At 35.5% G+C, this 12,680-nt stretch overlaps 2 protein-coding genes across 3 annotated transcripts in view; both read left to right on the top strand.

Moving 5' to 3' along the window:
• Nucleotides 1-2,379, top strand: part of LOC143305144 (uncharacterized) — a 44,961-nt gene extending 42,582 nt beyond the window's left edge. For both annotated transcript variants that reach the window (XM_076627814.1, XM_076627813.1), the window contains exons 3-4: nt 1,878-2,124; nt 2,209-2,379. In XM_076627814.1, coding sequence (XP_076483929.1) covers nt 1,880-2,124; nt 2,209-2,281 — 318 coding nt within the window. In that variant the 5' untranslated portion in view covers nt 1,878-1,879 and the 3' untranslated portion in view covers nt 2,282-2,379. The remainder of the gene's footprint in view (nt 1-1,877; nt 2,125-2,208) is intronic.
• SLO2 (slowpoke 2) overlaps nt 1-12,680 on the top strand; it is a 186,866-nt gene that overhangs the window by 67,502 nt on the left and 106,684 nt on the right. The gene's annotated exons all lie outside the window — the stretch shown is intronic.

The raw sequence follows: 12,680 nt of genomic DNA, 5'->3' as shown, positions 1-12,680 counted from the left end.
AAATGAGTAAATATTTGGAAATGAAGTTTCAAATAAAAAGACAAACAAAAAGACAATATTAAAAATTCTCTTACGTTATAATGAAATATAGATAAAAAAAGATCAAATAATGAAAATAAAATAGAAGAAAGGAATATTTCAGATGAAAATCGTATTAGGGAGGAAGAAACTGTAGTAATGGCTTGAAAAGTAGATATTTTCAGAAATTTCTTTTACACTGTCGATACAATTGAACCAGTTTATCTTTTATTATGATCAACGTATATTGTATTAGGCAAATTGTATAACGTATATCGAAGAGTATACAAAAATACCTTAAACTAATTTTGTCTATTCGCTTCTGATATACTCTTCTTTGAAATATCTGTCGTAGGAAAATCAGTGGTCTCTCGTTGACAATGACGCGATTAATTTAAAAATCTTCCATTTAATTCGTTTAAGTCTTTTTCTGTGAGCATTAGATTAGAATGCTACGACGTATAATTGTAAATTATTATTATTGTAATTATAATTGTTCATTAATTTTCTATGACTCTTGCAAACAATCTCTGTCAACTGCTATTATCTCCATTCTCTATCATTATCCTGCGCTAGATCGATTTTCATATTTCATATGAAACCAACTGTGTACAAATACTTATAAATTGACATATACACTGTAACATACACATCCATTGAGTTTTAATTAGTGAAAACGAATAATTAATGAAAACATAGAGTAACAACATATTTTTTTAAAAAAAAGCGGTTAATTTATTTCTACACGGTTTCCTCTCCAACACTGGATTTCCGAATAAGCCCTTAAATCTCTGGACGTCCTCTGAAACTGATCCCCGCGTATCCTCGATACCAGCCGCTGCTTTATTCTACAAGGTCGCATTAAGCCGCCGGCATTGAATATTCGCACGTTAGAAACAGCGGGAAACGAATCGATGGACATGGTCGGACAAGTTAATTGTCCACGATTTATTAAAATTTTAGCGGGTCGCCGATGTCAACAAGGGAAACGGTGTAGCCCTCGGTTGTCGCTGTCAAACTTCGGCTACTCGAAGTTCGGGTTTTGGCGAGCCGTGGTTAACGTGAGTGTACGCCGTTGCATGTTCCGCAGAATGTCGTGTACGTACTATTTACGGCGTGTCTTCGAGGCTCTACGCGACGACACGACGGATTGAAATGTCAGGTTCCCTGGTTATGCGCCATAACGAATGTACGTTTGTGCGTTTATGGACGACATACGCTCCCTAATTAGCATGTTAATATTTTATCGTGCACGGAGAGATCACGCTAAGTTTACAGCTAATTATTTATTGCCTATTCCTTTTTATATTTTCTTTCTTGCAATTTTTTCCTCCGTTTGGTACTCTTTATTCGCTGTTTACTGTGTATTCGTTAGATTAGACCGTGTTTCCGTTAGATTTGCGTTGCATGATTCTCTGCTGGAAGACGTGTTCACTGGGATGATCGATGCGAACGAGCCTTCTCGAGAAGAAATTTTTCGACTAAACGATTTTCATTTTCAGAGAGGTCACTTCTAGGCGACGTTCTGCATTATTCGTTATTCGCGCAGTGTGACGTCGATATGGTACAATGGCGTTTCGAGTCGTTTTTTTTTTTACACGTTGTTGTGATATTCGCAAGTATCACGGTTCCTTTAAAAGTTTCTAAACGACAAAGGTTCTAGCAAAATTGTTTAAAGCCTCGGTCTTACTCTAAACGCAACTCAAATCGTGTCAGCGTTCATTCGTGGCACGGAAATTCAATTTCGCTTGGGAAAAAGGCTACTCGGAAAAGATTCGTTCGCACGAAAAGAGTGGATGTACGCCCTCGTCGTCCCGTTCATCAGCTCTCTGATCGTATATACTCGCCCCTCGGAACAGAGATGTCAATGTACTTCTTCCGGTTGCACAACCTGCGCCGTCAGGCGGAGGAGGTACGAAAAAAGCGGCAGAAGGGAAGATCGAGTCAAAGTGGTCAACGTGGGACCAATTCTACGGACCAATCGCAACCGACAGCCGGATCCATGCACTGTTGCAACAGGGTCCATCGGGGCCCGAGCAAGCTCTTCGAGCGTGCTCCATTGCAGCCCAGCGATTCCCTCGATGAAATAGCTTTTCAAATACCCAGGTAACATTTTCCAGTTGCATGATACATACTGTCAATTTGTTCTTTTTTTATTTATTATTATTATTTCTAGAAATTTTTCCGTAGAGTATTTTTGGCCGAGAGTGAGGAATGTGTAGATTTTGACGTAACGGAGAAGTTGAAATATGAATATAAATGATGCGTGTAGGTGTAAAAAAAAAAGGGATGTTCGCTCTAGTGGGAAAATTCTGACAGAATATGGTAAAAGAATATACAATAGCAAGTACATAAATAAGAGAAATAATAATACCAAATTTAACTCGATGTAATTTGTAATTACTACAGAAAATTAAACTTTGAATACTATTTCATATGTATAGTGCTACAAAGTATAAGAAACATACTTTCAAATCTTATATTATAGAACAAGAAATCCAAATAGAATGTTTACTGGAATAATTTGTTTTATTTCTAAATTCATTGCAAGATACAGCTGCGATTGTAAATACCAATTAGACGGTAATTAATACAATCCGACATATTTTTTATTATTCTGTCGTTAAATTCAATCTAAATCTATAAACGCGATAAAGGCCAAAAGCCAATAATGTTCAAATGATAAATATAAAATTGATAAAATTGATAGAATTAACAGAAATTGGTTTCATGTGTCTATTGGAAATCTTCATAAAAATAAAAATATGAAATATAACAAATAAAAATAATTTAGAAACCCTATATAAGAGCTTCTATATTGATCTCCTTCCTTATCTCTTGAATAATGTGCTTTGGTTTAATGTAGAATTATTAGGAATCTATGCTTTTTACACGTGATGTCTCAATTTAGAAAGGGAAGGGATATGAAGGTTTATGAAAATCGAGAAAGTGTTTTCTCATAAAATAACGGCACGTAAAATAAAACGTCTATTTCTTGCGGCTCTCTGTATAGTAAGGAGCGAGGAACGTACGTAAAAGCGTTTCAAAGAGAGATATTTTCTTAAAATATTCTCCTTGCTCTCCCAATTTAGGACTAGTCGCGAATTTATTTACTATGTATGTTTGAATATCTGGAAATCTTTTGATCTTGTTTGCGAAGCTTAGGATTAAACGTAACTTTGGTTTGTTTGTATAAGCTATATAAAATTGTAACTGAAGTCTCTAATGTATGGATTAATATTTTTATTTTTCAAGAAATCATTTTATAAATATATTCATTAATTATTTAAAAAATTATGAAACGATGATTGGAATATTTAAGTAAAACATTGTAACTATTTTTAATGTTTTGACAATTTTAATGAAATAGAATTGATACAGTACTATCATAATATTCGATAGAATATTATAAATCCTCTGTTCTTGTATTTAATCTTATATATCCAAATATTGTAAATACTATAGAAAATCTATTTATATTCAATGACAGAACGAAGTATTACCGGTTCCAAAGATAAACAACAAATACGACTATAGAGTTTCGTTTTGTTTTCCTTGTCGTCTTCTTTCCTTTTTTTCGTGAATATGATCTCAAACTTTTATTCTTATTTCATTCCTTCCGTAGCAAACATTTTGTAGTCAATTAAGGTTAATAATCTAAAATATATCGGCTCAATATTTCAGTATGGATACATCAATCTTCTAGCCACATATGAAAAGCAAATAATGTGAAAATTATTTCTTTTCTATTATTATACCTACACAGTGTTGCTAAACTCATTAAAAATCAAATTACATCATATTTCGAAATTAATGCGTTCGAAAGCGACAAACAAAGCTTCTCAATCTCAGGATATTCAGGATATAAAAACAAGCCACGGAGACATTTTAATAACTTTTATCGCCTGTAAACTACAAGATTGAATTGCGAACGCATCTTATACCTAGCAAATGGTCTTATTGTTTACATTCGGATATCGTAACACCATTTATCAAGCACAGTTAAGCGTACTACAACTCTGGCGGGTTGTTGTTCTTCTTCATTCATCAGATACTGTCGCCTAATGGACGTGTCATCTTTTCCCCATAAATTATGGACATTACTTTTCCTCCCTTTGAAGCGTGCCAGACTCCCTTGGAATTCTAAGGGCGCTCTCTACGCTGCAGATCGACGGGGGCATGCAATTTTCAAGCCTGCACTTTTACGGACCTGATTCAGAACACTTACGATGCGGACTTTATCCCCCTGTCTCGATGCTCGTGTTAGATGAAAAGTTTAAGGCGGCCCGTGGGCAAAGGGGACGCGCGAAACGGTCAAAGGTCGAGATGAAACAACTTGAAAAGGCAAGCTGTGGCTTTCGTTGAATTGGTCGCTTGGTGATGCAACTTGCCAGGACGAATACAGGCTTCGTTAAATCGTTGACGATGGACACGATGGGTCACGACCTTTGCGCGATTCGACCCTGAAAATTTCGATGTTTTTATTGAAAGGTTGTTTAAACACGCGTGGCAACCACTGGTGCATGATTTTCAAAAGGTTTTGAATGAATTCAATTGTGACGATCCAGGGGGAAAAATATAGTTTTTAAAAGAGTTACATTTTGAAAGTTACTTTTCGCAACAAATGGTATTAACACCTACGAGATGTTGTGGGCGTTAGACATGTTAAATTCTCAATGTATCGAAGGAGAATACGACATTCACCATCGACTTATTTTTAGTTTATCACGTTAACTCGAACATATCTCAGTCTCTTTGTAATATTTTCCATAATAATACCAGTTTTCTTTTATGCGAGATGGAAATTGAATTGAATTCAATTTAAAATCCATAAGTGACAAACAATTTCTATTTTGCAATATATGCACCTATAACTGTTCGAATACTTCGTAACATTCAAGTTGATAATGTAAATTTAATTTTTTACAAAACATTATATTTAAAAATAAAAATTAATATTTTACAAAACAACGTTATTTTGAGATATGATACAAACAGAAATTCTGAGATATCTGGATTAAATGTTATTTATTGAAATTTTCTATGGAATAAGTGTCTCAATTACAAATTTATTCACATATTACGATTAACTACGTTATCACTCCATTCGGTCTTATCGATCGAAGATTGCAACATAACGACCAATATCGTAATGTTTCGTTTCACAATTTTTCATCTTATCGACAGTTTAGCGTCGACGTTCAACACGTGCATTCAGTTGAATCGCGTAAACTCCATTAATGTTACTAGCATTCTCGCTGGATTAATTGCGTTTCCGTGCTTCCCCAAGAAGTAAAAGAAGTAACTCTTCTAATTATAGAAACTCTTACGAGCGCAGGAAAAGGCGGAGTATTATAATCTTCCTTAATGTTAAAATCGAACTGGAACGAATTGGAAACTGTTAAAGGGAATAAAAGGAAATAAACGCAAATAAAGGAAATATCGGACTTCGGCTAGGATAACACTGCTTTTATACCTTCAATGTAAAACGGATATCGTTATTACGAGTATCGAAAATTTAATAATATTTTAATAGAATATTAACGCCCTTCATATTATCAAGTTGAATGTTAGTTGAAGTATTCGAACAGTTACAGGTACATATATTACAAAATAGAAATTCTTTGCTTTCTACAAAATGCCAAAGTCTATTTTAGCAACGTTTAGTCCCTTTCTGTAACGAAAAAGTGTATTCTAATGGAAGTCACCAAATATTTGTTCATCCGTGTCTTATACGATATTTAAGGAACCGTTTTCGATAATTGCCGCCTTAATAACCGAGACACGTCCAAACGAGAGTCGTAAAAAAATAAAAGAGGAAAGCGTAGCGATTAGTAACACTCCCATGTAAATTAATCATTCACACGCCCCTTTGATAGAACGATGTTATACTTCACGTGAAACCCAAGTTCCTCCATAAGGATACAACATTTTCAAACGTAACTGAATAATTTCCGCAGAATCTTAATAATTTTTCAAAAACCGAACTTACAACGTTATTAAAAAATTGCAACATATTTGCAGAAAATATATTAATTCCTAAGAAACTATATATAACTATAAATCTCGATAAAATCTTTACTTTTGAAATTACGCAAATAAACACGAAATTACTTGCCGAATATGTAATAAGCATAATTCCCTCGATAAACGTGTGCCTCGTTTAATTATACAAATACCATTAGCTAGACAAATTACCAGAGATCACATTACTACAACCGCATCTTGATTTTACATTATTGAAATAAACCTCTTATCGCCAGTAACGATTTTGACATTTACGTACATACGTTCAGGAAACTCCATTATTTAACAAACCGCGCAAATTAGGTCGCTCATCCACACTGTCTGTATATAATATCTGGAAGTGGAACTTCCATTGGAAAAGAGAAAACAGCGTCCTATTCAGCTGAAACCGCTTAAGTTGAGGAACAGAAATTCCGGGGAAATTATAGAACGGAAATGCTACCGTGCCTCGTTAACATCACTTCTCGTTCCTCATCTCGAAATCACATCAGAGTGCACATAAATCGATGGTCGAATCCGATGGACCGTTGATTTGTCTCGGGCATGCCAAGCAAAGAGGATGGATGCCTGTACCAGTAAAGGGAAATAATGGGTTTTCGAGTGGCATGACAACACGAAACGAGAATAATTCTACGTTTATACAGGGTGTCTGGTACCTAGTGGTATATTTGTGCAAGGATAATTTCTCACGAAAAAATAAGTCGCAAATGAACGATAAAATTTCTCATTTGAGGTTTCGTTTTCGAGAAAAAAATATGATTTTGAAAGTCTGACCGGTGTAATAGTTGTAAGTTTCGATTTAACGGATTTTTGTTCGTGTTTCTAATTGTATTTATACACGTGAGCAACGTCAAAAAACTTTGTTCCGCGTTTTCGAATCAGCTTTTGACAAGGGATCGCTCGTTGCCTGATTGTACTATTGTTACCAGACACTGTGTACATCGCGTATCACGCGGTTTCGTTCACGTATGACGTGCATGACAAACTAAAATAACGGGATCGAAGCAAGGTGCACGCTGGTATGACACAGAAAATCGAAGAGCTTATCCCCTCGCGTGAAACACGAAGCCAGAGATTCAGTGAACCCGGACCACTTATCACACCTCTGCGACAGATGATCGTCTCACCCTCGTCAAGCGTCCGTAATGAAGCGAACGTTCGAGATAGGTCCGGCAGATAAAATCCCCCGAAGATTTATATCAAATGCAGGATCTTTTGCTGTGTGCTGATTCCAATTATGGAAGCGAAATTTATTCTGAAAATGCTCGAAAATTTTCCAGAATTTTTCTTAATTATTCTTAATTATCTCGTGCGATCAACCGAGATCTCCGACTCGGTTGTGGTTTTGTCTTTAAAAAATCTCTCTTCGTTCTGAAAATTAACTTTTTACCGTTTGTTAGGAAAATTGATTAGAAAATCGAATACTACCGATAAGACAAATTTATAGTATCGTTTGTTTGTTGGAGAAACAGATTTGGAATGATTTTTCGATCCTTGTTCTATAGCAAAGTGTGATAAAAGATTTATAGTCTGTTTGCCACGCGAAAATATTTTGAAACTAGAGCACCGATGTAAACTATACGGTATGCAGGCTGTCTAATAAAATTCTTGAATCTAAAAAATCTAATGAAATTTTTTTATCTCTAGCTTATCTATAGCAATTTTTATATAGATATTTTTTATCTCTATCTTAGATATAGTTTGTCGTAATTATGTGAAACGTCCTCTACATTGGATACAATAATAAATCATGTTTATTAGACACATTGATCGATGTACCAACCTCCTGATCCAGTATCCTGGAATTTAAAAGAAAAGTGAAATCTTAATAGTAATCCAGTAAAAACTCTGAAGGTAATAAAGCAGCTATAAAATAGTAACGTTGATAATAGAGGTTGTCTAGAGTGTTTTTATAGCAATTTTACTAACGTCGTGCATGAAAGAAGGAGAAGAAGATAATTTCAATGGAAGCTGTGGCAACTTCTTTCGCTGCTGTCGTTTCATCGTACGTGCCAGCGTTCGATGATAATTAAAAGGATTTATTAGAATCATTTTTATCATGGAAAATGTAACGACGTAACAATTGAAACGCTTTTATCGTGCCTTTCTTGCGATAAAGAACTTTAAAGATTCCAATCACGCTGGTTAAGCGTCAAAGAGCCGAGGATAATTGCTTTAGAAGTGCAAACGAAATTTTATCCAATTTTTTCTGATTTATTCGCGAAATGTCTCGCGAGATCGTTTCAATTTATTTTGAGAGATTTTAATTACGAAGTGACGCTAATGTCCTTCAGTGTTCGATAATCCAATCAGTGTTTCTTTCCTCCCATGCCGACAGAAAGAATATAAAGAAACGAACGGCCATCAACTTTGTTTAAGACAGTAGATTCCCAGGCAAATAAAGCTAGGTCTTGTTTATGCGTTTTACTTCTATTACAATCCAATCTCTCTTCCACGGTTCCTCGATTAGTTTTTATTATCCGTTTACTTTTTTACCGATGACACCCAAGCAAATGGAAACGAAAAGCTTCTTTTACGAATTGTCGTAAATCTTTTATAGAAGTAATGAATTGGTTATACCGAACGATTTGTCTCACTTAAGCGGAAATGAAGTGTTCCCAGACATAAAGGAATTGTCTCAGATCTATTTATGTAATGTATTTTATTCGGAAGATTTTCTTAGAAGTATTTGATCGAATGTTTTAAATAAAATGAATATTCATCGATTCAAACGAAATAGATCAAATACTTCCTAAAATGAACCAAATTACATAAATGGATATTTCTTTTCTTTCGTTTGAGATTTCGTATTGCTTTACCGGTATAATAAAATGACGAAGAAGTCGGACTAAACAATTTGGAGAATAATTACTTCTTGTCGTCAAAAGTTATTACACCTCTAGTATCGGATGTAAAATGTACGCACCTCAAATCTTCTATAGCAAAAGAATATTAATGATCGCATATGCGCATGATTATGTGAAAATAGTACAATGTTTGTCGACTTGTACGAGCTTCGTTCGCAGTAAGATGGGAAAAGATTTCATGCTGAGAGAAAGACGAAACTGCAATTTTCTTGTAACGACGTATCGAATGGAATATCAAATTTTCATTTAGTTAAATGAAAAACTGATACTGAAACAATAGTATTCGGAATAGAAGAACGTGAGTATACAATTCTCAACTTACAAACTCGACATTCGTTTCGACGCAGACAAGATTATTGTTTGACTACTTTAAACAATCAAATCACGCTCTCGTCTATCGATGCTTTGTCATCGAATACTTTCATGAATAACGCACGTTCGTTGCAGCGATTCTACGCCAGTTATAAAGAGCTCTTCGTTTCTCTCATATAATGTCCACCTCGACAAAACCAGGGAACGAGAATCTACATATACCGGAATAGTTTAAACAGTAATCGCAGAACAGTATCCACATCTTTTTAAATCGTTTCAAAAATCGTCGTCTTCCTTGTTTTGTAGCGATATACGAGAGATCTTGGAATAACGCGGCACGAAGGAGGCCACGAAGTAGAATAAGGTACCGTGTCTGATCAGACGTCGGCGCGTAGCTGTCTGTCGATTTGGCCGCATAGGGGGCAGCTGGCAGCAACCTCGCTACGAGCGTACGGTGCTGCCATTATCGAGGAACGACGGTCGTTCGTCGAACTAAGAAATTCTCTAGATGTCTAGAGTTTAAAATAAAATATGTGGAATCCCGTTCAGATCAGAATTCGGTAAAATTTTAGTTGGATAAAAGAACAGATAAAAAGAAGGAATGAAATTGTATTTACCATTAATGGATAAGTATTCGGTGTAGCAAGAATTTATTCGGAGTTTATTGCTCTTTAATTTTAATTGATCGATACCAGTCCGGAAAATCCTGAAGATAAGCGTTGCCTTCTCGCCACGTGCGCGTTGCTCCATCTTCGCTAAAGCCGAGCACTCGCTTGCAATGACACGCAAGACAAAAATTGCTTGTCTGCATGGGATCTTAAAGGCCGTTCTCAAACACATAGACAAACCGATCCGCGCGTTTAGAATAGTGGGCCGTCGAGAGTAATCTCGTTAGCGAACGAGATGGCTTTGGAGGACAGAGGGAAGACAGTTGGAGGCAAGAAAGAGTCAAGAAGAAACGATAGAAAGAATATCCAACGGCAAATCGAGGGAATGGAAAATAAAAGGGAGTGAGAAAAAAGACGGGCAAACGCTGTAATCGTTCCCTGATGCTTCTACACTAACGAAAGTCTCTTCTCCACGTTCTCTTTCAGATACTCTGTCGCCATCGCTTCGCAAGGCTAATGCAGCGGAAGTAGACTTTCAACTATATTACCTCTAATCGCATCGACGTTCCGCTTTGCACGTCGCTGCACCGTAATTTTGGGTTGAATTCTCGGTTTACAGGCTGACGTCCTTCTTCTATCTCGAATCGTTCGTATCCTGCCCTCTCATTCGTAGCACTAATTTCCGCTGTGGTCACGATAGGACCAAGAACAACCGTTAGAAACACTCGTTGGTTTAAATAGACGCTCCGTGAGTCTTGTAAATACGACTGACGATTAACATCGTACACCTACAACGAAATGAACATTTTTTCATCGGTGAGCTATATTAAGATTCGAATAGAGTTCGAGATGCGAGAATCGGTTTTTGACGATTCTATTTGGAAATTATACGTGTAGGAATGTCATATTATAAATTAACAGAAAAGACAGTGTGATAAACACAATATCGTTACACTCTCACAAAATCGAATATAATATCGCGTTTCACGAATTCGCTTTTCACTATTTCTACGTCACACCAACACGATGAACTTCTCTCGACCACGATTAATTCAACTCTGACAGCAATTACCACGCTCATTTTTCCCTTAACAAACCTTGGTAACGCTCACAACACTCCTTGACAACATTAATATATCTTGGCAACGTTTATAGACAATCAGCCACGTCCTTCCTTGACGTCACACCTTCCCACATACGTAAACTAAATATGCGCGCACGATCGTGCGTTTGTCTATACAAGTCGTCCCACGTAATTAAAATAAGGTGCGAAATATTTTGTTTAGCTTTGTTATCTCGTATGCCTGGAGGGAACGATTTATGAAAATGTACTTGTACTTAAAGGGTTAAACATACTGTAGCAGGCACGCACGAACGGCGATTAAGAATCTGCAAGTTGTAGCTGACTTCGTGAACCTGATGTCTGATTAGTATTTCAAGAGGACTGTCGCGCGATATCTCTGACAGTGTCCTGTTAGGTTGTTATTAATGTTACTAGGTGTGATTTCTTGGATTGGAAACTTTGTATTATAGTTTCTTCGTGATAAATTATACTTTTACCAGGCAAGTCCGGAAGAGTTACAGCGTAGATTTCAGCTGTCTTGTTTCATTCGCGTGCCGTATGAAATATGAAATTATCATAAGGTACCTTTTCGTGTTTCGTAACTTATAGGAACGTTTGAACACCATTTATGACGAAGTATAATGTAAATATTCAGCGGTTAAAGACGATAGGAAAAATATACCGACCGGAGGTATATCGTTGAGATTTTTTCAATACCAATTTCTTCGAAGTTGAAAAATAGTTGATATATTTACGAGATTTTGTAAAAAAGCAAAGGATTGTTTCTTTACATTTTACATACATTTTCTAAAAAAAAGCGAAGGAAAACAAATGTTCAGGAGGATAATGCAAAATTAAATAGAACGTTGTTCGCTTATATGAAATTTTTTTATTTTAAATGAGCAAATAGAATTTGTATATTTCGAAATTATTCTCCTAAAAAATATCACTCATGCATACGAGTATCTATATTATGTTCTTACTTCTAGTTGTAGTCTTTATCATACAGCGTGATCATACAGTATTATTTTTACGCATTTCTTAAACATCAATTCCAACTTACACATATAGTATCATTTGTATAATAAACGTGAATAATAGTATGATACCTGGTTCAGTAACAAAATAACGCGTTATTAACACTGTCAGCTACAATGAATTCTCTATCAGTGATACAAACGGAATGGATAATTCAATAGTGCTCGAATATTGCACGCCGCAATGTGATATTGGCATCACGTGTAGTTTAAATTAAGCAAAAGAACGATAAATCAGTTTTAGGTCCAATAACGTTTTGATTCGAAAATCGGCTCCCCGTTATAACTTAACGATGTTCATAAAATAGGTTTCAGCTAGATACCTTGGCAATCTGTGCCTCGTTTGCATATTGATAATAAATGGTTAATTGTCATCATAAGTTAGAATATATCTAAAACTGTAATAGATTTCCAGAGTAACGCATGGTAACACTAGTTGATCGTAACTCTAACAATTAATAGATTCAGGTAATTACTCTTACACATAACGTTTTCGTGTATGAAATACCGCTTTGCTTAACTGTATTTTATTCTTATTAGATTTATTTTAATTTTAAGTCTGTCTTACGTATTTATTTCTCAAACTTTATTTTGTAACACATTTGTATAGTTTATCGTTCCTTTTGTTTGTTGTTCATTATTCCTATTAATATATTCTTCTCTATTGAGTATTTTGTACATAATTAATATTCCTATAGTACAAATATCGATGGTTAATATGCATGCTTGTTATTGATAAATAGATCTT

Source organism: Bombus vancouverensis, chromosome 2 (assembly GCF_051014615.1).
Source record: "Bombus vancouverensis nearcticus chromosome 2, iyBomVanc1_principal, whole genome shotgun sequence".
Classification (NCBI taxonomy): Eukaryota; Metazoa; Arthropoda; class Insecta; order Hymenoptera; family Apidae; genus Bombus; species Bombus vancouverensis.
This window is presented reverse-complemented; position numbering and strand designations above follow the sequence as displayed.